Raw genomic sequence first — 27,458 nt, 5'->3', positions numbered from 1 at the left:
GGAAAACTTCACGCTGACAGAATAACAGACGTTGAAGCACTCACCGGCTATAGAGTTTGTCCATATTGTAAAGAAGAAGTTTATTCTATCCGTGATGATCCAGAAAGGAAAAACCAAAGAAGATTTTTAAAGCATTGTGAGAAATGTAAAGAAAATAATGGGAGATTAATTCAAGACGTTCAATTGCAAAAGACACAGCAACCATATGACCACATATTACGAAACAGAAGATATATCAGTGGTTATTAGCTCACAATTTGCAGAAATATTATAAACCGACAAGATATTATATTACTTTTGACTTTGAAACATTAGAGACTAAAGAAGAATTACAACTTTCTGAGTGTGCAACTTTGAACGCTTACTTAAAACCATTCATGGTATCATCAATGGTTAAATTAAATGATAAAACATATACGAGGAATTTTGCTTAACTTCGAGTGATTCTTTTATTTCTGATTGGATTGAGTTTTTATTTTCAACCTGTTCATTAGTTGCTAAATCAAATATGAGTCAATACAATGAATTATTGAAGCCACAAACGGACTCTTTGAGTCCTGAAGGTCTTTCAGACCAAACGGCGGGGACTTTGTCTCATACATTAAATGAAAAACAGAAGGAAAACATTTAAAGAACTTCTAGATGAGGAATTCAATAAAGTGAATATCATAGGTTTTAATTCGGGAAAGTTTGATTTAAATTTAATTCTTCGTGATTTAAACACTGCAAAATGGAAAATAAAATCAATGCTGGGTTCATCTTCACAATTTAAGCAAATCATTGTAAAGAAAACAAACGCTCCATATGAATTGAGATTTATTGACATCAGAAATTATATAGCGGGTGGGACATTAGACCAATTCACTCAAGATTTCGGAAACAATAAATCACGTGTTAAATCCTTTTTCCATTATCAATTCATCACATGGGAAAATTACGAAGAAGAATTATATAAAGTGGAACCATTCACTCAAGAAACTATATCAGATAGTGATTATCAAATATATCTCAATGATGCTAAAAACTTTAAGAATAGATTAGAATATTTTATTCATTATTGCAATAAAGATGTTGAAATTATGATTGACCCAATTGATAAAATTATTGAAGAAACATTTGTTTATAAAATTGACGTGCTTCATAATCTTTCTTTATCATCGAATGCTTCAATGATTCGTTACGCTTTAGCATATAAAGACTTTAATCCTAATGAAAAATATCCTGAGGAAGAGATAGAATCAAGTTTTGAATTAACGAAAAAGTATTGGAAATATAAAATTGAATCATATAAGAAACAAGATGAAAAAGCAGAAAGGGATACTAAAAATAATGTTTCAATGGATGATTTTCAATACTATCACGATTTAATCCTTTCATCTAAATGCAAAATGTGTGGTAAAGCGTTTACATATGCAAATAAACCAACATTGGATAGAATCGATAATGAAAAACCACATACCAAAGAAAATTGTCAGTTAATGTGTTGTTATTGCAATGTCGTAAAATCAAATAAAGATGAAGATGTTCAACGTTTAAGAATCAATTTAAGAAATTATGCATTAAAAAATAATTTACCAATGACTTTAGATTCAGTTGAAGCTTATCACATTCTCCGTAATGGAATTACTGGTGGTTTATCAAATGTTCAACATCGTGTTAATCTTAAAGGAATCACGCACATTAATAAACTTTCATATAATCCAGAAACTAAAACCGTATCAAATGAGGACACCACCAACATTATGACTCATTTCGTTGGAGTTGACTTTAATTCATTATATCCTTCATCATTTTCATCTAATCCTCATGATTTCATTCAATATACTGACCATAAAATGTATATGCCAGGGAAGATTGAATGGTGTTATCATTTGTGATACAGCAACAAAGAAAGCAAAAGCACTGGGAATAATTAAGAAGAAAAATACTTTATTCGTGGCTGAAGTAAAGGGTCACATTGATGAAAAATACATTAATGATTACATAAACTTTTTACCGATAATAAGAAACTTAGATATTATCACAGATGAAAAAACAATTGGCAGTTTTATGTATAATTACATGAAATCAAACAATCTACCAGTTGACCAGAAACAGAGAAAATTAACTCAATTAGCATCAACACACAACCAATATCAACCATTTTCTTCTTATTATCTTTGGTATCTAATCGACAGATTTCATTTTATCATTGATGACATTCAATCAATTTTAACATTTACTAAAAACACTTGTTTTAATGAATTTGCGAACAAATTTATGAACGAAAGACAAAAGGCTGAATTAGAAGGAAATAAAGGAAAAAGTTTATTTTGCAAGATTTCACTTAATGGATCATATGGTTACGATGCAATGAATACACAAAATTACGCAAAGACTAAAATAATGAATGCACAGAAGGCACGCGTTGCATGTATGTCAAATAAGTTTAAAAAACATAAGAGAAATAGGTGAAGATACATATCAAGTGATGCTTAAAGATAGATTTTATAGATGTGATACATGTTTACAAGAGGCATTCTTCACTTTAGATAATGCTAAAATACTGGTATTTGGTTTTCATTTATGATTTTATGTATAAATGCATGGATGTTAATCGTTTTCATTTCATTGAAGGTGATACTGATTCATCTTATTGGGCAATCGCTGGCGACCCAAATCTTCCTAACACTCAAGCATTTCAAGCAATTGTTACCGATAAACAATTTTATGATAAAAACATTTTCAAATTCGCACCATTTGATTTCATCTGTTTTGATGAGAAATTTAAACCTAAATTAAAGAATAAAGCTGAAGAAAAAGCACATGAGAAAAAATTATTGGGTTTAGCAATTGAGAAACAAGGTGATAACATGGTTGCTTTATGTCCTAAGTGTTATACATCATTCAACGATTCAATTGATGGGGGTGATTTTAAAAAGATTGCACAAAAAATGAAAGGTGTTAGTTTACGACAAAATAAGCAATTAACACCTAAAAATTATTTGGATATAATAAATGATAAAGTGATATTTGATGGTCAGAATATTAATTTACAACTTAAAAACGGGTCAATGACTCGCTTAACAATCGGTAAGACTGCATTAACAGGAGCACACACTAAGGCTGTATGTTGTGAAAATGGATGTTGTATGCCATTTATTTAATACAATTTAAAATTTTATTTTTAATGAAATGCCACAGAAGAGACAAAAGGAACCGTTAATGATGGTTTTGATACTATGATTCAAAGAGGGGGGCACCCTTAAAACATTTATTTTATTTTTATATAAATGGATAACACAGATTTAAAAATTTTAATTGATGATTTAGTACTTAATCAAAATTTTCTTAGTTATTATGAATTAAAATCATATCTCCAAAAACATAATAAAAATATAACGGGTGATGATATGGAATATTATTATCCATATTATAAAAATGAAATTTTGAAATATCATAATAAAATAATTTCTGAAATTAAAGACAAAATTAAAAATAATGAATATACAAAGGGAAAAAACTAAATCACAACTTAAACAGTTGAAAGATTTCAAAAATAAAGTATTAACAGAAGAAGATATTGATGAATTATATAAATTATATAATCCTGAGCCGCAAAATCCAAAGGAACAAAAACAAAAGGTGCAAAACGCCCAGGTCCTTCAGACCATAAATGAAGCACATGTTTAATTTATGATTCATTAGTTAAACCATATTCAGCCCGACTTTTAAATGAAGATCAACTTTTGGAATTCATCCTTCAACATAAACTCGAAGCGGGAAAGTATATCAAACCTTTATATACAGCATATTTAAAACAAATGAATAGAATACATCCAGAATTAATGAAAGGAGGAATGAATTCCAAAACTTCATCATCCAAAATCAAAGCAGATAAAATTAAACCACTTGCAATACCAAAACCTCCAACGACAGTACCGCCTCCTCCTTCAGTTAATCCTTCATCATTCACTTTATTATATCCATTTCAAACATTAAAGAAGCAAAAAGATTTTAAAAAGGATTTCAAGATATTAAATAAACCAATTGACCCGAAAATTCAACCGTTAAAGGAAAAATTTAGTCGCCCTTCATTTGCACCATATCCATATTCATACGAAATCGATCATCTGGAATATTCAAAGGAAACGTTACTTATTTATTTGCCATTAACATTAACACTAGATATTTATATTGCATTCCGGTGAAAGGGAAAACAGAACAGGAAACAAGAAGAGCTATTCAATACTTACTAGATCATGAAAGAGTAGATAATATCAGGGGTGATGGTGATAAAGGATTTCAGGCAGCTATGACTCATTATTTCCCACAAATTAATTTTTCTTTTCATCCTCTCCATATACGTTTCATAATAAAATAGTTGATGCGGTAATGAGAACTCTTAGAGATGCGTTAGGGTTAATGGTCAGATATACTGGGATGGAAATCATGACTCCATCATACAGCAGTTAGTATATTATTACAATAATACATGGCATAGAACAATAAACATGAAACCAGTGGAAATGAAAAATGATATTTCAAAAGAATGGGAATATATAGAAAGCAAATGGAAAGGTTGAATGATGTTAAACGTGAACAAATTAATTCGGGGCTCATGAATTTTAAACAAGGGGATAAAGTTTTGATTCATCTCGATTATGGAAAAACTGATAAATCAATGACAAAAAGAAGACGAAGATTTGACACAATAGCTGAATTTGTTAGATATATTAACGGCAATGCATTAGTTGAAGTTGACAATAAATTAATAGAAATTCCGATTTATTTTATTACTCCATTATATTTAAATAATATTTAATTTTTTTTATTTCGTAAGAAATGAGTGACAACGAAGCAGCCAAGAGTCCAGACAATGAATATAAAAAGAAACTAAACAGAATTAAATCAAAAATATGCTATTACAAAAAGAAGCCACAATGTGGTGGGGTTGATGCCCATAAAACTAAAGTAATTGAAAACGATGAAGAAATAATCGAAAAATTAGAAACTTACCGTTCAATCCTTAAACTGAGTGAAGCAAAAATAAAAGAATTTAATAGAATAAATAAATTGATTGGAAGAGATGAATTTAATAAAGATGAATTTTTAAACTCTATCCAAATTTAATTTTTATTCCTCTTTGACAACATCTCGAATAACTGAAGGTGTCACTATGTCACCATGTCACCAGGTTATTTAACTTCTCTGAAAAAATGAGACAACATGACATTTTGACAACACAGCAGGATTAATGCAAAAATAAATTCCAATCATACTTTATAAAGCATCATTTACAGGTATTTCATCGTCAGTAAATGAATCCTCATTATCGTTTGGTTCAACCTGTTTATATAATCCTTTCATTTCTTCTTTCAAAACATAACACCATGTTTGTTTACCATCTATTCTTCTCTGTTTCTTATCACATTTATCCTTAATGCTCATTTGAAAGTTTTTGTCTTTCATGTCTGATGGTTTGCAGAATAGAGCATTTTTATATGTCATACCTGCACACAATTCATCATAATGTGTATTTATCCATACATCTAAAGGATTTGTTGATAATTCAATTAAATCTTGTTTGGCTTCAGTCATCGGTATGATTCGTACATTAAATGATGAAAGGTCGTAATTGATAAAATATGTTAAAAGGTTATCATAAAATTCCTTTGTGCATGAATCCATTAAATTCTTGAAGTAATCAAATTGACCCTTGAATTTACCATTAACTCTTAAAACCACGTATCTTCTGTCTCCAACTTCAATTTTGACAGGGTAGACGTTTTGGCAAGACTTCATCGTAATGAACGTAAATGACCCAAAAATAATGTTTATGTTAGAATGTTAGATCTAACACCTTTTCTAACATGTTTTCTACCCTCTTGCGATTTTCATACGGAATCTCTTCTCTCGGTTTTCCGAGGGAAGCAATCATATGAGGAAATTCTTCTAAAAGTTCTTTTGTCTGTTGGTTTTCAAACCAATGATATGCTTGCTTTGTAGAACGAAGAGCATTCATTATACTTTGCATTTGGTACATGTCATCTTTGACCGAACGAATGAGGCGAAGTTGTTTGTTATATTGTATGTACTCGTATTCTTCATTTATGGCTTCATGAACGATAGCAGTTGTTGTGTTCTCTGATGTTGACATTACTGTCATTTCATACAAAATAAAAATAATTTTAAAACTAACTTTATTTTTTCTGACTTTCACAAAAGACCAAAAATAAACGCTTTACATGTATTTTTCAGCAACTTCGTCAAATAATTTTATAGCTTTATCTATCTCATCTACTTCAAACGTTTCTTTACCTTTCATGGAGCACCATACCTTTTCTCAAACTTTTCAAGTAGTTCTGTTTCAGCAGCTCTCATATCATTAACGAACACAACCTTGACTCTATTGACTGTACTGTCATATCTTTGAGTTATATTATATGTTCTTCCTATCTTATATCTCTTTGTATTGAAGTCCTTCGGTTTCTGAACGATGTAAAGTAAGCCTTCACTGCAACGTTCCGTATCGAATGAACCATAAGTTATGAAGTTATATCCAACAACTGGGTCTAACCATAACAAAACTATTGGTATAAGACTTTTGTCTATAAGATATGCTCTTGTTCCATGAAATGCTACTGATATCATAAGCTCAGGATTTCTTGTCAAAATTTTCTGAGTAGAAGCAATTCTAACCCAGTCCTTTGTTTCTTTCCAGATGGAGATATAATGTCTGACAAAGAATATTTGTTGTATTTCTTTGAGTATCTTACGTTTAAATCACCTATTCTAACCACTTTGGTGTCATTGTCAATCTTTCTAACTGTTTCAAACTCAATGTTTGACATTACTGTCTTTACATACAAAATAAAAAATTTTCTTAGAAAAAATTAGCGTTATTTTTCTAACTAATGAAATTCATGAAATTTGGTCATTTTTCAGACAAAAATAATGTTTAGGGTAGATGGTTAGATCTAACACGTTTTCTAACCACTTTTCTAACATAACTATTTACAAGCGTTTTACATGGTATATGTTGCGATGGTTCATGACTTTAAACAGTTTTGTAGCTTCTATTTCTTCACGAAGAATATCAAAAATTTTAACTATGCCGAAGGTTTCTTTATACTTCTTCTTGACATCAGATAATAGGAAATCGTTAGCTGTTGGATAGTTTTTGTTCAGAAATGCTAACATGTCCATTTTATCTTCTGCTGGTTTCTCTACTTCTTTCTTTAAGTCAGCATAGTCGTTTCGCATACGTTCTATCTCTTTGACGGAGTAGTTATATTTCCTTATTGCTGCTTTACATTTTGAACATTGCGGATTCATTTTTGCGTTATACATTGAAATTTGACCTGCTAGAACAACTAAGGCGTCAATGGTTTTCTTTAACTCAAACATAGCGGGTCTTATTTGTCCATTCCATATTTTACATCTTTTATCTTTATCTCTTATCTGCCATACACATTCGGCAACTAATGAAACAAAGTTGTCGTAGGTCTTAAATTCTTCAGATTTATATATGTCAGAAACATTCTTATATACCATGTCGCAATCTTTGTCCATAACTTTATGGTTGCAATGATATCCAAGGAATTCATAGTTTACTTTACGTATGAACTTCTTTATTTCTACTGAGTCAGTTGTTTCACTTCTATTCATCGAATTCATGAATAGTGAGCTTTTGTTGTTGGATTTCAGGCAATTTGGTAAATGGTCAATAATGTCCTGCATGTCATAAAGAACTGTTCATTTGTTTCATCTTTCGCCCTACAGTCTAAATTACTTGTTAAAAGTTCTTGCTTAATTCTTTGTATTTCTGTCTCAAAAGTATATGAAGAAGGAATGAAGCTTTTCATCTCTACTAACATAGATGTTGGATTCATAACTAAAGAGTTTGGTGAAGTTGTTGTTTGAAGTGTTGTAGAACCTATTGTTGAAATCATATCTTTACATACAAGATAAAAATTTTTCTTAGAAAAAAATTAGCGTTATTTTTCTTTCATAAGGAAATGTCAAAAATTCATGATTTTCGAGAGTTTTAGACCATGTTAGAAAAGTGGTTAGAAAACGTGTTAGATCTAACATGCTAACATAAACATTATTTTTGTTCATGGGCTATGCCCCGCCGCTTTGCGTCTTTATGTTAAAATAAATGGTACCATTAATGATATCATGACTGTTCTCGTTCATGTCTGATTTACATCTAATGAAAAAGTTTAGAAGAATTTTCTTATTCTTTCTGGCATATTTTTGTCTTTCCAGAACTCCCGCTCTAATGGACCCAGATGTGTTGGCTTCGACTCTCTCAAGTTCTTAGATGGTATAACATCTTCAACGCCTCCTTCATAAGTCATGACAAAACATATACGATGAAATCATGACAAAACATATACGATGAAATCATGACAAAACATGAGACTTTGTCTCCGGACTCTTTGAGTCACTTAACGTAAACATTTATTTCCGGGCTTGTTGTCAAAATGTCATGTTGTCTCATTTTTTCAGAGAAGTTAATTAACCTGGTAGCACATGGTAACATGGTAGCACCTTCAGTTCTTCAAAAATAATTAATTATTGAATAACCTAAAAACCTTTAACGTAAACATGAGACTTTGTCTCCGGACTCTTTGAGTCACTTAACGTAAACATTATTTCTGCAGTTCATCCATTATCTCATTACCTAATTAATTACAGACATAAAATATATTTAGTTCATTCGGTAAGCCTAAACCCTTTGGGTCAAGTCTCAAGCACATTCAATGAACGCGGTACCATGCGAATAGAGTCACAAATGGTGGCATGTAATCTTTACCCGAGCCTGTTGGATTTGTTGTGAAAGTGTGTGAATGATTTCCTGAGGTTCCACAGAAAATACCTGTGCTTGAATCTACTGGGTCAGTTGTGATATCATATCTATTCATTCCCCATCTATTCGAACCCGCTGCAAGATTTATATAACCTCTTTTTGTTATTGAATGTGAATGATTTCCTGTTGTGTTTGTCGTTCCTGTATGAGTGTGCGGTGGAAGGTTTGCTTCTTTAATTTTCTTCGAACCTCCTGTTTGCTTTGAATATCTAGCACTGTGCTAGATATTGGGTCTACAAAGCAAACAGGAGGTTCGAAGAAATTGTGATGGATAAAATGTTTTGTATTGATGGGTAAGAGTTAGGGTCTAATGTTTGATGTGAAAATCTCATTGGGGTATTAACTTTATCACATTTGATTAAAATGAAATTGGAACCAGTGTCAGAATACAAAACATCCCCAACATCTTTTTCAAAATTTAATATCCCCAACAATGAACGAAGATGAGGAGTACAAAATTTAATTTTCAGCGGAAATTTAATAAGGTTATTATTTCATCAAGTTCAAAAAGTTTATCAGGTTTGATTTAAAATTTTCTTCATACCATACGATAAATGATTCATTTAAATAACTTAAAATCGTGTTAATATCCCATTTCGCTATCACATTATTTATATACATATCATACGTTTTTTCATGGTCATCTTTAATAAATGATATATAATCTGAAAGGTCTAAAAGAATGGGATTAAATTTACCACTCACAGAAACGAGAGTAACATTATAAATTCCGCTAACTGTTAAATTTAATTCACAGCTATTATTCGAAATAATATTGATAATTGACATTTTTATTACGAATAAAAATATGGTAAAGCGTTATTTTCCAGTGATAAATAAAACTAGAATAAGATTACCTCAAGAATTCATAAATTCAACGAATAAGAAATTCATTCATGTTATAAATTTTAGTGTTTTCAGAAAATATGAGTCAATGTCATATTCATCAACAGGTTATATTTCACTTCATTCAAATTTAGTTCAATCAAACCCATATAATAACCATTTCATAAGATTTTCAGATGGTATTAAAAATGTAATTGATAGATTAAAATATGAACAGATTGACAATATCGAATTTTTGGAATTTTGGTTTAAATATCCCGATGGAAAAAAGATTGAAGTTAAAGATAAAGCTGATACTATAACAAAAACAATTACAATGACCGATCCGGATAGTGGGGAACAAAAAGAAATAAAACAAACGATAGAAACTGGTGAAAGGTCAATTATTATTGATTATGATTCAAAGGATTATTATTCGATAATGTTAATGCTTGAATATTAAATAGCCTTAACAAAGAATTTTTCAAGTGATATTTTATATTCATCAACTATTTTATTATAAATATCATTATATGTTAAATGAAGTTCAGTTGTTGTTCCGTTCTTTGATATCTTAATTGTGCTAATATCCTTTATAGGATTTATTTTTGCAACTGTTCCGCAGCATGAAACCTCATCATCTATGAAAAATTGAATCTTAACGTCTGAATCTTGAACATCACAAAGAATGGCGATAATGTGAATTAATGATTCATAAGGTAAAATAATTAAACCGGATTGGTCAATTAAATTTATTATTGAATCATAATTATTAATTATTATATCACGGTAAATTTTCATTAATTCAGAATTAATGTCTATTTTATATGGGTTCTCGATGTTTGATGAAAGAGGTGGGGGGTATGTTGGATAAGTGGGAATTTCAACAGGTTCTTTACCGGGTTCAGATAAAATGATTGGGTCTCCATTCTCATGGTTTTCTTCATTCTCCTCATTCTTCGGTAAGTCACGAGTTAATAAATTTGGTTGAGTTGCTGACCTTGTTAATTCAGGGCTAACATTAACTTTAACATTTTGAATAATTCGTGATTTATCATCATTTACGTTATAACCAACCGTAATCTCTGCTTTTGCGTTAGTGTTCTTTTGACTAGTGAAACGTCTTCTCATTTATAATCGAATAAAAAAATATATTTAAACTTTTATTTGCTGGAACTTTTGAATCTATTATTCCCTGTATTTGTTCATAAAGTTGATTTTTAGCATTTTCATCGAAATTAATAGACTTAATATATTCATTAATTGCATTCTTATAATCATTTGATTTCTCAAATTTTCTTTTATCTGATTCCTTAACTAAATCATAAGTTAAACCTCGTTGCTGATATAATGGTTTCTTAATTAAATCTTTGAATGCTTGAGATAAAGCACCTGATGCAATTCTTGCTACTATAATTGGTTGGAATTGCTGTTTAAGTTCATCTTTAACATTTGCGAAAACTGGATCGAATAAAGCGACTTTAAAGAATTTCTTAGCTGAAATTTCAGGTCTAATATTTGCATATTGACCATCAAACTGGTTAGAATATCGTGGTAATCCATCCGGTCCCTCTTCAACAGCATTTAATTCTTCATTGAAATAAGAATATGGATTATGACGGTATGAATTAATTGGACCATGTTCACCTTCTCCAATGTATTGTTTAACAGCTTTTCCATTTTCATCAAATTGCATAGGATAACGTTCATTATATATTTACGTTTAGGATAATCAGATATAGTTAATTTATAACCATTTATGACTTTAATATTACCTTGACCATCAGTAACGAAAACTTCATTTATACCATCAGGTTTTCCATTTGGACCCGTAATGTCTGCTTCGTGTGCTTCCCAATTTGGACCATGACGTTTGGCATATGCTTGAGCTTCTGGTAATGTTAAAACGTTTCTCATTTGTTTAACACCTTTTTGAAGACCAGCAACAATATGAACTAATTCTTTCATTCCATCAGGAACTTTCATAGTTCTATTATATGCACCCTTTTTGTTTGTCCCTTGTTTTAATGGAACCTGTAGAAGATTTACCATTTCTGTCATGTTTAATTATAAATAAAAATAAAAATTAATTATAAAAAGTTAATCAAATTTAACACCTCCTTTATTTAAATCAACTATTATTTTCCCATGTTCACCTAATTGCTGATATTGTGTGTAAAGTTCATTAATGCTCATTGGTAAATTCACTTGATAAAGCATAACGTTCAACTGTTGACGACTAAACCCACTGAAAATGAAAAGTGTTGATAGATTTGATTTAATGTTTGTGCTTAATGCTTTGAAATATTGAACAGCCATGAAGAATGAACACTGAATGTGTCGACATTGAGTTAATAACTGATTAAAATATGATTTCTCATTTGTTATTAGTTTTGATTTCACTGCATCATCTAGAAAAATGAGTGAATGCAAAAATTCTCTATCAAAATTTGAAATAGAAAGTGTTTCAAATAATTCATCCCGTTGTTTATCAATAATTTTATCCTCTAATCCTTGCTTCTTGATTGTATTATATAATTCTTTATACATTAAAAGTTTTTTAAATAATCTTCTGCTTCTTCTTGTGATAAATAAATAATTGGAATTTTGATTAAATGCTTTAAAGATTCAAATGTATCATCTGAAGGTGAACCTGAACGGTTGATATAAATTAACACATGTGAATGGGGGAGGTGTTAGCAATAATGATAATTTGTTTTAATATCGTTAATGTTTTACCTTTATTCTGTTTACCAATTGCTGCAGTGATTGAATTTAAGTAACATTCAGAATATGGAATTTTCATTAATTTTTCCTTAGATAGAGCATTTCTATTATCACTCAATGCTTCATTAATCATATCATCTATGTATGTATTATATACTCCCGCTAATTCTTCATAAGGTGTGGATGAATTTAAATCCATTTAATCAAAAATAAATTTATAATTTTAAACATTTCTATTCATCAATATTTCATCATATGAACTTCTATACTGTGGTGGTGTACCTGTTGGATGATATTTCAAACCTTCATCCGGTGTCCATGTCCAATATGTAGTCCTAGTAAACCAAACCTGAGGAGGATTTGTCACCTTTGAACAGTAAGTGTCATTTTCACCCTGAATGATTGGATAAGCTTTCACTTGTACTGTAACTTGTGAGTTGAAAGTTTCTAATCCATCAAAGAATATACCCGCTCCATCACGTTGAACTGGAATAGTGCATAAGAATGAAGTTTGGTCTTTCCATGTTCTAGCTAATGGCGTGCCATCATCTGCATTCAGTGGTCTAGTTAATGAGTCCTCGTATTCTTCTGTGCATTCATTCACTCCATCTAAATCAGAAGCTTGAAGCATACGTGTAAAGAATATGTCACCCACTGTGGTCATCGCTTGATCGGGGAAGTTTCTGGAATCTATAGTGACCTGAAGACCTCGAAGCATTGGATTTTCTAAAACCGTTCTTTGCATTGCATTCTTCGGAAATGTTAACACAACATCTGTAACATTATGAAGAGCGTATGAGAAATCTGAGCTGATACCTTCAGGAGTGATGCAACCTCCATTTAGTGAACGAACGTCAATATGTTGAGCTGGAATCATGAATGGATCTTCCTTACTGAATAAACATGGTATTGCTTTAACTGATTCTTCAATTAAACCGTATCCTGGTGTAATACATTTATCCTCTAAAACTTCCATCTTTGTGCATGAAATAATAACGTCATCAACTGTTGCCTCAGCAGATGTAGCGGCTAAGCTTGTAATTAATTTGGTAGGAAGTCCGATTTGTTGGAATTTGCGATCATATTTATAAACATGATTCATAATCTTTTCATAATTTTCATCAGTTATCTTTTCATAAACGTAATTTTGTAAATCAGCAACTCTTAACGGGTCAACCTGACAAAATACTAAAGTATCCTGAAAACATAATATTTAAGAATGATATCACCAAATGATTTAGGATAATCATCGAACGCCTGAAATGCTAACAAATCATTTACCGGAATAATCATATCAAAAGTGACATCAACTTCTTCATTTGCTTTCTTGAAAACTTCTGAAGGGTCAATATATTTACCACATACTGAGTTATCATATTTTTGAACATTATTATATAACGAATGAACAAACTTTTTAACTTTCCTTTCTGATTTTGGTTTATATGTTGCAAATGCGAAAGATTCACGGGCGCAATCCATCTGAAGATAACCGGCATCACCTCTTTCAGTTTCTACTTCTAATTGTTTAAAGCTTTGATTTGATGATTTGTAACCAACGAATAAACGCATGCATTTAAAAGCGGCATCACATGTGAAAGCTTTATTTGAAACTAGAGTTGCTTTAACTTTGCGTTTAATATATGTGTCACCTAATTGATTCACATCATGAGCTGGATTTGTAATTCTTAAATGAGTTTGTTTATCATCAAAATATGGAGCATCAGAGTCATAGCATGAACTTTCAAGTTCTCTATAATATCTTCTACCGTCATTCTTTGCGAATATTTCATTTATCTTTTCGAATGAATGAAACACATTTCCATTAATCGGTTTAGTGTTTGGCACCAAATAGTTAGTCGTCATTTATTATTAAATAAAAAATCAAAATTAAAAGATGAAAATGAATTTTTAATTTTAATGAAATAATCAACTATGGCTGCAGGTATATTTAAGAAACTGTGGGATAAAGTAAAAAGAGGAGCGCATAAAGTTTGGGAAACAATGAAGAAAGGAGCAAATTGGATATTTAAGAATAAAGAAGCAATTAGTGACGTTGCTGAATCAATAACACACAAAAGCCGCCCCAATAAGAGAAATATTAAATAAAGGAGAAAAAGTTTATCAAAGACTTCAACCGATACTAAGATAAAAATAATTTATTTTTCCACTATCTACCTCCTATTTTATTAAGTATTCCTTCAGCTATTCCACCAATTGCGTTACCTGCTTGTGTTCCCATCGCCGGATTACCTGCTTTAGTACCTAATACTCCACCTATGATAGTTCCTGCCGTTTTCGCTACTGGTGCCAAAAAGTTTGCAACGGGTTTAATAATATTTTTATGAACCCAACCCGCAGCTTTCTTAATTCCATCCCATAATTTTTTAAAGAATCCTGCAGCCATTTCTGATTTAATATTAATTAAAAAATATATTTCATCACTTATATTCTAATTTTTATTTAATGATAAATGAAACCGATTTTAAAAATAAATGAAACAGAGGAGGAAGAAATAAATGAAAGTGAAAATGTTCAACAAAAAATAAACGTTGTTAAACCAATTACTGAAATAAAAATTTTTTCATCTGTTGAAGAATTTAATGACTATTATGCTAACAATAAAAAATTATTTGAAGAATTGACAACGTGTAAATTGAATAAAATGTTTAAAGTTGATGGATTCAAAATTTCAAAAATAAAAGGGGTGGTTAGTTTGAAATCTATTCCTCAATCGAGAATCACCTCATTAATGAAAATTGATGATTTAACAAAAAGAATAGAAGAGATTGAAGAAAGAATAAATCAAATAATTGATATCATAAATTCAAATAATCATTAATTTCTTAAAGTTCAATGTTGAACTCATCAAATTCTTTTTAAAGTTTATGACTCCATTGATTCCATTCAGGATTTAAACAATGTTTAATTAATCGCGGAATATCTGACATCATCTATATATAGCTTCTTTTATAAAAGATAAAAAATAAATTATTTTAAAATTAATGTTAATTTTTTTAAAATGTGTTTAGTATATAATATTTATTACTAATTTATTTAATAATGTCGCGCTTTCTTACGAATTCATGACTTAATTTATTCAAAAATGTAAGAATAAAAACCGTAAGAATCATACATTTTTTACTTCATATGTTAAAAAAAATGATACAAAATCGCTCGATATTGCATGAATTCTTACGTTTACAAAAAAAGTCACTAAACCCATCATATATACTACTGATAATTAGCCGTAAAAAATCTTCTCATAACGATTTCTCATGCATGAAAGATGGCTATGAGTGGCGTTAATGAGGGCGTTTGATAATTGGAGTTGGACATAAAATTTGGAGATCTTAAATTTTGAGAATTTTGGTGCGATCTTACTGGTAAAAGCAAGAGTATGGAAGGAGATTGAACTGAGAAAAAAACTAGAGCATGCAAAAGAATCATGCTACAGCTTAGTTGAATGTCATTTATGCAAATAAAAATATCTTTTTCAAATTTCAAACAAATTTTTGCCACTTTTTGATAGAAGATAAGGTAACAAACATTTTAAAATGCAAAACCTAGACTTAAACTATGCCGAAATGTGAGCTCACCGTTACGGTTTTTTCTTTGGGGGCGAGCTTGCGAGCCCCCCAAAGAAAAAACCGTAACGGTGACTAACATTTAGGAAAATTTTTATAATTTTTCCCAAAATGTTTATTTTATATATGCTAACAATATTATAAGTATAATTTCAAAATTTCTTTTTTCACAAAAAAAATTGATAATTGAATGGAACAAATAGTTCATTTTTTTAGATGTTTTCTTCTAAATACTGGCGCTTATACTAGATAGAAACTTGTATCGGTATTCTCGGCGTAATACTTTCGCCTGAGTGATGCTATCTCGGACATAGTCAGATATTAATCTTTCGACGAAATGGTAAAAATATTTCTTTTGAAATATTTTAGGGGCTCTGAGGCACAGCCAGAAGGTCTCCGCCATTTCAACCGTACCTAGAAAATTAATCTCAATATATTATGTTGGGTCGTCGCAGTGATTCACTGTTAATCATCACTTTAGCGTTGCTTCGCCAGCTTTAGAATGTATCTAAAAAAGTAGTAATTAATAAAATCTGTGTTGTGCATGAAAAATAGCGTGACTTCACTTTTGACAAAAAGTGACATTATTTCTGATGGTTTTGTCGTTTATTTGTCAGATTTATAAACGGATAATAATGCTGTAAATCAGATATTAATTAAAAATATTTACGATTTATGTTCGAATTGAAAAGCAAAATGATATTTTTTTAATTGAAAAACGTTAATATCTGATATTTTGAAGTTTTTAATATTTGTTAGTATCTTAAATTATTGAATGCATACGTTTTTTATGTTCTCAATTTTAAAAAAATTGTGAAGAATTTAGTTTTTTGGAGATGGATGTTTAATATTTGTGAGTGAGAATGCAAGCAGGAGTTTGGTACTTTAAGGCTAGGTTGAGATAGATTTCCCATTATATTATCTGTGAATATATTGTTTGAAAATTCAAGATATAAAAATATATTATCAAAAAATTTTATATTTTTAAATACAATAGGGTGGAAATATAGTACGATGAGATAGCAATGATATATTTTATAATGGGAGGTAATCTGAAGATAAGTAGCAAATTTTATGCGATTTTGATTGGGAGTTGGAGGGTGTGAGTACTATAGCATGTAATAGTATCTCACACCCTCCAATTCTTCCTATGGCGCCGAAAAATTTTTGGTGAAATGCGACGACATTTCACCAAAAATTTTCGGCGCCATATAGAGAACTATAGTCTGCGAGGTACTGATTCTATCCATGTACCTCGCAGACCATAGTTCTCAGCCAAAATGGCTAATAATTTGAGAGTCTATATGATAATGTAAAAGTTAAAACATTCAAGTATTTAAGTATTTCTTTAAAATATTAAGTTTTTTATTTTTCCAATAAAATTCTAATATCAAATATTTTTATTTAACGATTAATTTTATTTATATTTTTATAGTTTTTTAAGAAAAAAATATTGTTAGGGTTTTATGGATTTTCAATTAATATACAAGATAATTCATGAATGTATATATTTACAAGTTTTTAAGGATGCAACACTTTACATTCGTAAACTGTCAAAAATGAAGTCACGCTATTTTTCATGCATTACAATCTGTAATTATGGAATATTTTTACAGGCGTGAAGAATGTAAAAAAGTTCTAAAATTACGATTCTCGAACTTATTATTATTTTTGATTGGAATACTATCTTAATATTTCAATCAAAAATAATAATAAGTTCGAGAATCTAATTTTTACTTATGCACCAGTTAAACTTTTATTTTTTAAATAAACTATTTCTATTAAAAGATTTTAAACGTTTTTTTTAATTCTTCACAGTTTCTTAATTTCGAGTTTAAAATGATATATACTAGAATATATAGATATGATTAAATTGTATGAAAGATTTTAAACGTTTTTTAATTCTTCACAGTTTCTTAATTTCAAGTTTAAAATGATATATATTAGGATATCTAGATATGATTAAATTGATTGGGTTTCATTATTTATTAATTTTGAACTCTATTTCAAATTTGATAAGATTTTTATATCTTTTAATCACTTCATTTATCAACATGGATGAACCATGCGATGAAGATATCATCACCAAGATAAAAGAATCCAGAAGGGCGAACATTGTTGTTACTGTTACACCTGAGAATTCCGACACAAATGAAGAGCCATTAAATGAAGAAGAGGCAAAAGAGATGACATTGACCAATCCAATGCCCAGGTTCTCGATTTCAATATTCATCAGGATGCATCCAAAGCTCCAGCTCCGATCATTGTGCAACTTCACATATGAACAGTTGGAATACCTCGCTGACATTATTGAATCCAACTGTGGAAGGGCCAGAAGAGGAAGGAAGGTCAAATTTTCAACAATCGAGTCTCTCTTCCTCACGCTCACATATTACTGCACATACTTGCCCTATTCAGCATTATGTCCGTTGCTACATATTTCCCAGTCATGCTATTCCAAATTAGTTACAAGAACTACCAATGTTGCATTTCCAATCTTTGCGAGCTATTTTCTTCCCAATCACTGTCCACCGTTAACTTCAATGAAGAACAAATTTACAAACTTCCCTGATGCTGTTGCAGCTGTAGACAGCACTACAATTCCTTTCAACATTCCTTCGGTAAAGGAAGAGAGGCTTTATAGTTGGGATGAAAAAAACCACTGCAACGGTATTAAGCTCCAAGTCCTCGTGTCACCAGATGGAAAAGCCATACATCAAAACGTTGAGTTTATGGCTGCAGTCCATGACAAGAAGATTTTCGATTTGTCAAAAGTCTCGGATTTTTTGACAGTAAAGCGAGGATTTGATGATTACCAATATCCTGTACTTGCCGACCGGGGCTATATTGGAATCCAGAAATATCACGTTACTGCCGTGGTGATGAAGAGAAGCCACGAAGAAGCAGACGTTGAACGCAACAACGCCATTGCCCAGGACAGGCAGATTGTCGAGCGTTTCTTTGCACGTTTCAAGTCATGCTGGTCCTGCATGAAAAATGGTTTTCGAGGTGAGCGCACATCACTTCCTCTGATCATATCAGGTTTATTCGGTTTGACAAATTATAACATTGATGGATCACCCCTGAATGATAATGAAGAGTTACTCCTTTTCGAAGATTTTACACCAACAAAGGTTCTTCCTTCAAGCGATACCGTCGCTGCTGTTGTTGCACCCTCCATGAAACCATCAAAGCGGAACATCATTGCTGTCGCTCATCAAGCTGTCGATATCATACAGTCATCACAAGAGGCGAACTACCTTTACCCAATTAAAGGTGGTATTGTTGGTCTTCATAATATGGGAAATACGTGTCATTTGAACGTATGTTTAGTCATGTGATTTTATCCCAAGCATATGGGGATTCTAAATTTTTGTCCCTATCGTTATCCCAATTGAATTTTTTTGGAATTTAAAATTTTTTTTCTCCATGTAAACTTAAATTTTAATTTTTACCACTAAAATGCAATATTTCAACAAATTAATGAGTAATAATATTTTAATTTATAATAAATATTATAAATCTCCTCAATTTAATGTAATTATTGTATTAATTTTTGTTGAAAATATAAAATCTTCAAGTAAATGATGTGAATTTAATATTTTTAGAATGTTGTTTAATTGTACTATATTATGCATGTAAAATTTTGTTACAATACATTTTATATGGGATCCCCATTGCCCAATTGAGAGAAAATTGAGAGGTGGGATTGGGCTAGCCCAATTCAAAATATCCCAGGTGGAAATAAAAAAATTAACAATTCAACATAAAAAAGCATCTTAAATAATAATGAAACAACATGTTTTTTTGATGCCCTAAACGGGGGGTCGCCAGCAAAAAAAAAGATGTCAAAATTTATCCCAAAAATTTTAAAAAAATCGAAGAAAGTGCATCCCAGGGATTATAAAATTTAAGTTTTCACGTCTCTAGTATGTTTACAGGTTCTGTTCTACATATCCGAAGTGAGAACAGAAGTTTTGAAGGTTGCCAATCAGTCCTCTCCCATCGTAACAGAGATGTCAAGTATCTTTACAAATTTGAATTCATTGAAGTCCAAAGGATTAGTCTTCGTTCCCCATGAACTTGCCACATTACTTGGTAACTCAACATATGAGGCACAAGATTGTGATGACACGATGACAAGATTGATCACAGATCTCGCAGAGAAAATACCAGGAATCGGAATCGGTCAACTCTTCCGAATCACTTACCGTGATAGTGCCAACGAACAAACAAATTGCTACTCGATTCACACCAGAATTGGAGAACCAGATCTCGATCATGCCATTCAATATCATTTGTCAACTACAAGGACACATCATGGCTACAATTCTTGACTTTCGACATTCAGAGAGAGTGGCAGAATGATTCGTTCATCAAGTCATCTTTGACTTCCCGAAAAAGTTGACACTCCAACAGTCGAAAGGCAAAGATATCAATTGATTGCAATTGTTGCCTATTGCATTTTCATTACGTGGTCTTTTTGCAAAAAAGTGCATATTGGATCATGATCAATGATGAAGTCGCATACTCTGTTCCATCAACAGATATCAATGCATTGAAGGGATGCTCAACTGCTGAGATGCCACCTTTATGGTACAAGACTCTCGAACACAAATGGCTCGCAAAGATGCTCATTTATCGAATGGTTCAATGAAGAAAATCCATAACATTCTCCTAAGATTTTTTTAAATTTATCTCAATATAAAAATTTTATTATTACCTAAATTAATTTGTAAACTATTTTGAATAGTTTACAATTTATCCTAATGGGACCCATATGCGGGTTCAATTTCTGGTTTATCATCTAGATATATTATGAAAGCCACTCAAAGGGTGATTGATTTTAGGATGTTCTTAGAAGATTTTTCGTTCATTTATATTAATTTGTATTCCCGATTTACATTCACTAGCAAATCAATGCATTTCACACTTTAAATGACAATTAAATTCTAAGACATGCTAGAACTACAATTTCCATAAAAAGTTTTAGTGTAAATTGCTTAAATAAATAATTATTTTCATTATTTTTCTCCAACAAGCTTGAAAATCAAACGAAAACTTTACAAAATACTAATTTACTCATTTGTAAATATAAATTTCTAACAATTTTTATCCTGAATTTAACATAATACTGTATTTCTAAAATTTGCACTAGTTCATTCCTAATTGATGCTCGGATTTCGGTATTCCATATGTGGTATTACATATTCCAATAAAAGGCACTTAATGTGCATTTTCTAATTCAATTAGATTTGCACATTAAGTGCCTTATTATTATAATAACTTTAATATGGAATAAGTCGAGTTTATTCCAATATACGAGCTTATGCTCATATGTCGGGTTAAAATCTGGCGTTTGGCAATGTCGCAAAACGCCGATATGCTAATTCCTAAAAAATTTTTTTATGAAAAAATTCTTTATTCGCAAAAGGTATAGTATTTGCTCATGTACGAACATATGCGAGAAATTCCCATAAAATCTAAATGTATTTGTTAAGGGTATAGTAAACTCAAAATTCTAGAGTTTTGAGAGTGCCAATAAACTCTATAGGCCTATATATATCTATATTTTAAAGGAGAGGTTACGCCATAATATTTGATATTATAAATTATTAATTCAAAATAAAAGTAGAAAATGAAACTAATTTTATTCTAACCTATATAAATATATCAATAATCTAAAATGATTATAGTCTGAACTATATTTTACCAGATTATCAAATATAAGAGAAATGAAATATGGCATAAAAATATCATAGCATAATTATTGGATAAATGCATTAATAAATTATTTATATCATAATGAGAAAAAATCAAAATAAGAAAATGAGCATAATAATAATTTAATTAAAAACAAAAGCAATAAATAAAATGTAATTTTCGTTAATCAAAGTCATCAATGTCTTCGTCTTCTGATTCCCATTCGGACTTGAAAACTTGATAATCTCCTCCTGGTACACTCTGAATGAATTTTTTGTATTTGTTCTGTTTTTTAGAACCTTTTGTAACAGTTTTTTGTTTCAATATCACTTTGGAGTAACAATTCTCTTCAAATGATTTGACACAATCTTCTGGAAGTGGGGAAGATGTAATGCTTTTTGTATATCTCCGAGAAAATGCTCTGGATCATTCCATTCTAAGATTGCAACGTTAACTCTAATGTTAATGTTCTTCCAGGCTCTTGATTTGTCCAAATAGCATGCAATTTTGGAGTTAAACGCTTCATTCATGCAGGTAGATCCAATGGAAGAAACTTTGGAAACTATGGGTGTCCATTTGTGAACCCAGTCATAGAGCATGAATTGTGTTGTAAACAGAAATTCATCAAAAGTGACACCTCAGAAAAGCTAAAATATTGAATTTTTGGAACTTTTGATAGAGCACGATTTTAAATATTAATTAAAGTAAATGTATATTTTGTAAAGATTCTTTTTAATAAAAAATAAAATTTTGAAGAAGAACACAAAATCTTCTGAAAAATAATATCACATAAACTCATATTATTTTCTAATATATAACTATTTTATATAAAAATCAAATTCAATGATCTTAAAAGCGAAGGATAAACCTCAAAATTTACGAATATAATGAGTGGGAATATAATGCTTATCTATCATAAAACCATATGAAATATCAATTTTTTCTTTACGCCTATTCCCACTCATTATATTCGTAAATTTTGAGGTTATCCTTTCGCTTTAAGATCATTGAATTTGATTTTTATATAAAATAGTTATATATAGGGTGTCCAAAGGTGTGTTTAGCACAAACCTGAATACTGCGAATAGAAATAAACAAGTTACATATATATAAAGTTTATTTAATATAATCACCATTGGATTCAATCACGCGTTCGCAGCGATCGATCCAGGCTTGAAAGACACGCTTTAAATCATTCATGAGAAAATTGCTCAATTGCTCTCTTACAAAATTTTCAAGATCATCTGGACTCGCGAATTCGCGTCCTTCAGCTCTCTTTTTTAGCGTGCCGAATAAAAAAGTCAGAGGGTGCAATATCAGGTGAATAAATTGGGTTTGGAACAACTTTGACATTGTTTTCCAACAAGTAATTCATTACCTTATGACTTTTGTGAACTCTTGAATTATCAAAATGAATTGCAAACTTTTGTTTTTGTTGTTTGGATTTCTCAAACTCATCAGAATTGATAATTTGAGTAAGAACATTGTCAATTAGATACTGAGCATTCATCGTATTAGGTTTTTGAAGAATATCAATTGCGATGATGCCATTCACGCCCCAAAAAACGACAACATCATCATTGGTTTTTAATTTTTTTCTTCGGGAATGTTTGCGGATTTTCATCCTTCGGAGTCCACATGATATTTTGGTTCTGTTGCTTGATAACCAAGACTTCTGTCCCCGGTTACTAAAAAAGCGAAACTTCTGTGATTGATACGCACCCAATATTGAGAGGAGCTCTTTCGAAGATTGACTCTTGTTTTTTTTGTGAATGAATTTAGGTTGTGCGGATACCCTAACGTTATACAGCAGTGGTTATTGATTATTTGTGCAGTAAAACTGTGTGACTTTTGTTAGCTTGGTTATCGTCTCCTCTATATTCCTTTTGGTGATGCTTTGTGGTGTGCTCTCATCTAGCGCTTGAAGAATTGCTTTGATTTTTCTTTGATCCCGGCGATTTTTTGTCAATTTTTATGATGGGCGCCTTTTTGTTCATGAAGTGATACATCCTAACATTGATACGTTACAGTGGAATAGCTAGGAGCATCCATACCGAAGCATTTTACCAATGTCTCGTAGATTTTTTACAGTCTTTGCATTTTTTTGCAGAGCGAGGATGTTTCTTTATGATTCATTAAAAAAATGAAAAAAATCCCGCCAAAATTTCCGCGAAAACGCCTCTTGTCTCAAAAATTCATTTTTATATCCGGCATGGCGCCAAAATACAACATACTCATCTATACATTAAATATTTCTAATATTTTATATATTTATTATATCAGCTTATTATATCTCTTTATGATCTCATATAGTGAGCGCTTGTGCTTAAACGCACTTTTACACCTATATTAGAAAATAATTTATGATTTATGCTGATATTTTTTTTCTATGAAGATTCTTAGTTCTATATGGCCTATGATAATAGGTACTTCTTTCCAATAATTAATTATAATTAACTATTTTTTCTAGATTTATTATAATCTAGAATTCATTGTATTATGACTTGTATTATTCATTTTTTCATTCAATTTAGAATTACAAATGTCAAAAATTGAGAGCTGTCACTTTTTGATGAATCTGTTTTATTACAATTGAATTGTTGTGCATGTGAAAAATAGTGACTATCATCTTTTGACAAAAAAGTGAACACTATTTCTGATGGATTTTGTCATTTTAATTTGTCAGATTTATAAACGGATAATAATGCTGTAAATCAGATTATTAATTTAAAAATATTTACGATTTATTTCGAATTGAAAAGCAAAATGATATTTTTTTAATTGAAAATTACTAATATTCTGTCATATTTGAAGTTTTTAATATTTGTTAGTATCTTTAAATTATTGAATGATACGTTTTTTATTGTTCTCAATTTTAAAAAAAATTGTGAAGAATTTAGTTTTTTGAGAGATGGATGTTTTAATATTTGTGAGTGAGAATGCAGAGGGAGTTTGGTATCATTTAAGGCTAGGTTGGATAGATTTCCCAATTATATTACTCTGGAATATATTGTTTGAAAATCAAGATATAAAATATATTATCAAAACAAATTTTATATTTTAAATACAATAGGGTGGAAATATAGTACGATGAGATACAATAGATATTTTATAATGGGAGGTAATCTGTGAAATAAGTAGCCAAATTTTATGCGATTTTGATGGGAGTTGGAGGGTGTGAGTACTATAGCATGTAATAGTATTCACACCCTCCAATCTCTTCCTATGGCCCGAAAATTTTTGGTGAAATGCGACGACATTTCACCCAAAAATTTTCGGCGCCATATAGAGAACTATAGTCTGCGAGGTACTGATTCTATCATGTACCTCGCAGACCATAGTTCTCAGCCAAAATGGCTAATAATTTGAGAGTCATATGATAATGTAAAAGTTAAAACATTCAAGTATTTAAGTATTTCTTTAAAATATTAAGTTTTTTTATTTTCAATAAAATTCTAATATCAAATATTTTTATTTAACGAATTAATTTATTATATTTTTATAGTTTTTCAGAAAAAATATTGTAGAGTTTTATGGATTTTCAATTAATATACAAGATAATCATGAATGTAATATATTTACAAGTTTTAAGGATGCAACACTTTACATTCGTAAACTGTCAAAAATGAAGTCACGCTATTTTTCATGCATTACAGCATGAATTGAAGTTGGATCGAATTGACACCTTTTTGCCATTTCAAAGCATTTGTAATTGTGCGGTTCGCAAAAAAGAATGATTGCCTACCGTAATGCGTAGACACAATTCTCCACACTTTCGTACGTTTGTCATTTTTTCTTCGCAAAACATGACCAAAGCCACATACTTAGGCTTGCATTCTGACCAGAAAGGTGCTCTTCTTTTTTTCAATTCTTCTGAGTCTTGTCTGTTGAAAACTTCAACTGCTTATGAGAAGCTGAGAACTTTGTGTAAATCTTTTGAGATATTTTTTATAAGCGATGACCTGGATCGAATCTTTCAAAGATGAGAGACGCCAAATTCTTAAAGACAGAGGACACTTTTGTTATCTCGGTCTTTAATAATCTCTTTAACATTTTCAAGATTTGTATTCTTTAATTGCTTCAAGATGATTCGAGTTCCAGCACTCATTATTGTTGAAGCTCCGGAAATACTGAGGCTCGCTTCTGTTTCCACCTAATATGGTGTGATTCACTACGCAATGCAAGAACTCTTTTTGTGACAGCATCGAGCGCAGCTTATGTACTAACTTGGCGCGAGTCTTCGCTGTGCGTCCATCTTGGTCATATGGATAAGTAACCACTGAAAGGACTTTCTCGACAGCATTTAGGGAATACCTTTAAAGTCTTCTATATCTTATCGTCACAAAATCTCTGTTGTCTCATGACACCACTCCTTCACAGGGGCTTAGTTCCACAAGAGAGAAGAAAGCGAGCACCTTTTGTATATGGCATTCCAGGTTGTATCATGCAGCACAAGCATCTGTCGCGCTGAGAGTCGACGACGTTCGTGAGTGAAGAAATGTTAGGCATTGCCTTTGTGTTTCCGTTTTGGGTTAACAATATGGCCCATACAACAACAAAAAAATGAAATCCCAGAAAGTGAAAATTGAATAAAAAGTAATAATAATAAATATTATTCAATATCATTAGATGAATATTTTGGAATAACTTTTTAAAATCGAGGTTTTTCAATGGATAACGGTTCAATCAAAAATTAAAAAATGGAACATTTCTGTCGTTGTCAAAATTCGCACAATATAGTACGTGTTCTATTCCTCGTTCAAAAGTAATAAACTGAAACTTTATTGGTGTGAAAAATTACTTTGTTTATCTTCCAAAAAGATGAAATGAAAACCGTTAATATGCAATAATCTTAATTTTGATGCTTTTTGTTTGTATTTTTTGGATTTTCGAAAAAAAATTTGAAAAATTCAGACAAGTTATGCCTATAACACTAATACGTTTCAGCGACGTCGTCCCATCAGAGAAATTTTCATAAATCGGCTATTATAATTTATTATTTCAGCAAAAAATATTCTCAGATCCAACTAGAATAAGGTCAAAATTATTACAAATTTAGCAAAGGCTAGAGATAGATATTTGTTCTGCTATAATACTTGTCAAAAGCTTCTTATCGTCTTTGAGTAAGATAGTTTGATATAACTGAAGAAGGTAATGGTCTACGTTATCTGAAGGATTTGTTTGAACATTTGTGTAAGGGTTGTCGTTGGCTTCTCTGAAGAATTTGGTCCAGTGGTGGATACTCTAACTTAACATCTGATGTAGCGTTAGCGTTTGAAGCTGAGTTTAAATTCACGGATTTCAGTTCTGGTTCTTTTTCTTCAACACTCTGAACTAAGTTCTTTATGACAATATTGTTTGCGTTCGTGAGTCAACATTTGATGTTGGTTCAATTGAACATTAACGGCACCAGCTAAGATGGATTTCTTCTCATTCTATAAAAAAACCTTTTATAGTATGAAATGAACAATAACTCGACAAGGGTTTGAATGTAAAGCTAACGATGAAAATATTGTTGAATTCACTGAGACGGTGCTGTGTATAAAGATGTAGAACTACTGAACAAAAGAGCTAGGGAAGGGAAGAACCATGAACAAGAACAAGAGGTGGAAGCCTATAAAAATTTATGTCAATGATGGCTCAGGAGGTTCAAACATAAAGATGCAGAAAGTTATAGAGTTTATTGCGCTAAAGGTGAAAAGCCTTCATTTAAGAACAGCTATTCTAACGCATATCCTCAAAGCTAACGGATGGGGAAGTGG

General features: G+C 30.8%; 4 protein-coding genes and 5 pseudogenes across 9 annotated transcripts, besides 11 other annotated features; 4 read left to right on the top strand and 5 right to left on the bottom strand.

The window, feature by feature from the left end:
- The first annotated feature begins 1,577 nt into the window (after positions 1 to 1,577).
- On the top strand, positions 1,578 to 3,146 carry TVAGG3_0087990 (annotated as a pseudogene). The gene has a single exon. A coding segment is annotated over exon 1 (1,569 nt).
- Positions 3,147 to 4,507: 1,361 nt separating this feature from the next.
- TVAGG3_0087980 lies at positions 4,508 to 4,804 on the top strand (annotated as a pseudogene). The gene has a single exon. A coding segment is annotated over exon 1 (297 nt).
- A 20-nt stretch (positions 4,805 to 4,824) lies between these two features.
- On the top strand, positions 4,825 to 5,112 carry TVAGG3_0087970 (uncharacterized protein; the record flags this gene model as incomplete). Its single annotated transcript, XM_051222349.1, has 1 exon — positions 4,825 to 5,112. One exon carries the CDS (start codon positions 4,825 to 4,827, stop codon positions 5,110 to 5,112), a length of 288 nt encoding a protein of 95 aa, XP_051107335.1.
- Positions 5,113 to 5,262: 150 nt separating this feature from the next.
- On the bottom strand, positions 5,263 to 5,784 carry TVAGG3_0087960 (uncharacterized protein; the record flags this gene model as incomplete). The annotated part of the gene is made up of 1 exon (XM_051222348.1): positions 5,263 to 5,784. The coding sequence occupies one exon, from the start codon at positions 5,782 to 5,784 to the stop codon at positions 5,263 to 5,265; it is 522 nt and encodes a 173-aa protein (XP_051107334.1).
- Positions 5,263 to 12,482: a mobile genetic element.
- Positions 7,012 to 7,874, bottom strand: TVAGG3_0087950 (annotated as a pseudogene). Its single transcript has one exon. A coding segment is annotated over exon 1 (863 nt).
- Positions 10,142 to 10,813, bottom strand: TVAGG3_0087940 (uncharacterized protein; the record flags this gene model as incomplete). Its single annotated transcript, XM_051222347.1, has 1 exon — positions 10,142 to 10,813. The coding sequence occupies one exon, from the start codon at positions 10,811 to 10,813 to the stop codon at positions 10,142 to 10,144; it is 672 nt and encodes a 223-aa protein (XP_051107333.1).
- A 2,094-nt stretch (positions 12,483 to 14,576) lies between the features above and the next one.
- On the bottom strand, positions 14,577 to 14,813 carry TVAGG3_0087920 (N-acetylmuramoyl-l-alanine amidase family; the record flags this gene model as incomplete). Its single annotated transcript, XM_051222346.1, has 1 exon — positions 14,577 to 14,813. One exon carries the CDS (start codon positions 14,811 to 14,813, stop codon positions 14,577 to 14,579), a length of 237 nt encoding a protein of 78 aa, XP_051107332.1.
- Positions 14,814 to 18,047: 3,234 nt separating this feature from the next.
- TVAGG3_0087910 lies at positions 18,048 to 20,330 on the top strand (annotated as a pseudogene). The gene has a single exon. A coding segment is annotated over exon 1 (2,283 nt).
- Positions 18,048 to 20,330: a mobile genetic element.
- Positions 20,331 to 21,493: 1,163 nt separating this feature from the next.
- Positions 21,494 to 21,515: a mobile genetic element.
- Positions 21,494 to 21,515: a terminal%2Cinverted (terminal inverted repeat of Kolobok-1_TV transposon ID:TVAGG3_0013400).
- Positions 21,516 to 22,301: 786 nt separating this feature from the next.
- Positions 22,302 to 22,339: a mobile genetic element.
- Positions 22,302 to 22,339: a terminal%2Cinverted (terminal inverted repeat of Banshee-A3 transposon ID:TVAGG3_0087880).
- A 397-nt stretch (positions 22,340 to 22,736) lies between these two features.
- Positions 22,737 to 22,764: a terminal%2Cinverted (terminal inverted repeat of Mariner transposon ID:TVAGG3_0087860).
- Positions 22,737 to 24,041: a mobile genetic element.
- TVAGG3_0087870 lies at positions 22,817 to 23,942 on the bottom strand (annotated as a pseudogene). Its single transcript has one exon. A coding segment is annotated over exon 1 (1,126 nt).
- Positions 24,042 to 24,248: 207 nt separating the features above from the next.
- Positions 24,249 to 24,285: a mobile genetic element.
- Positions 24,249 to 24,285: a terminal%2Cinverted (terminal inverted repeat of Banshee-A3 transposon ID:TVAGG3_0087850).
- Positions 24,286 to 26,778: 2,493 nt separating this feature from the next.
- Positions 26,779 to 27,437: a mobile genetic element.
- Positions 27,438 to 27,458: the final 21 nt, after the last annotated feature.

Source organism: Trichomonas vaginalis, chromosome IV, assembly GCF_026262505.1.
Source record: "Trichomonas vaginalis G3 chromosome IV, whole genome shotgun sequence".
Taxonomy (NCBI): domain Eukaryota; phylum Parabasalia; order Trichomonadida; family Trichomonadidae; genus Trichomonas; species Trichomonas vaginalis.
This window is presented reverse-complemented; position numbering and strand designations above follow the sequence as displayed.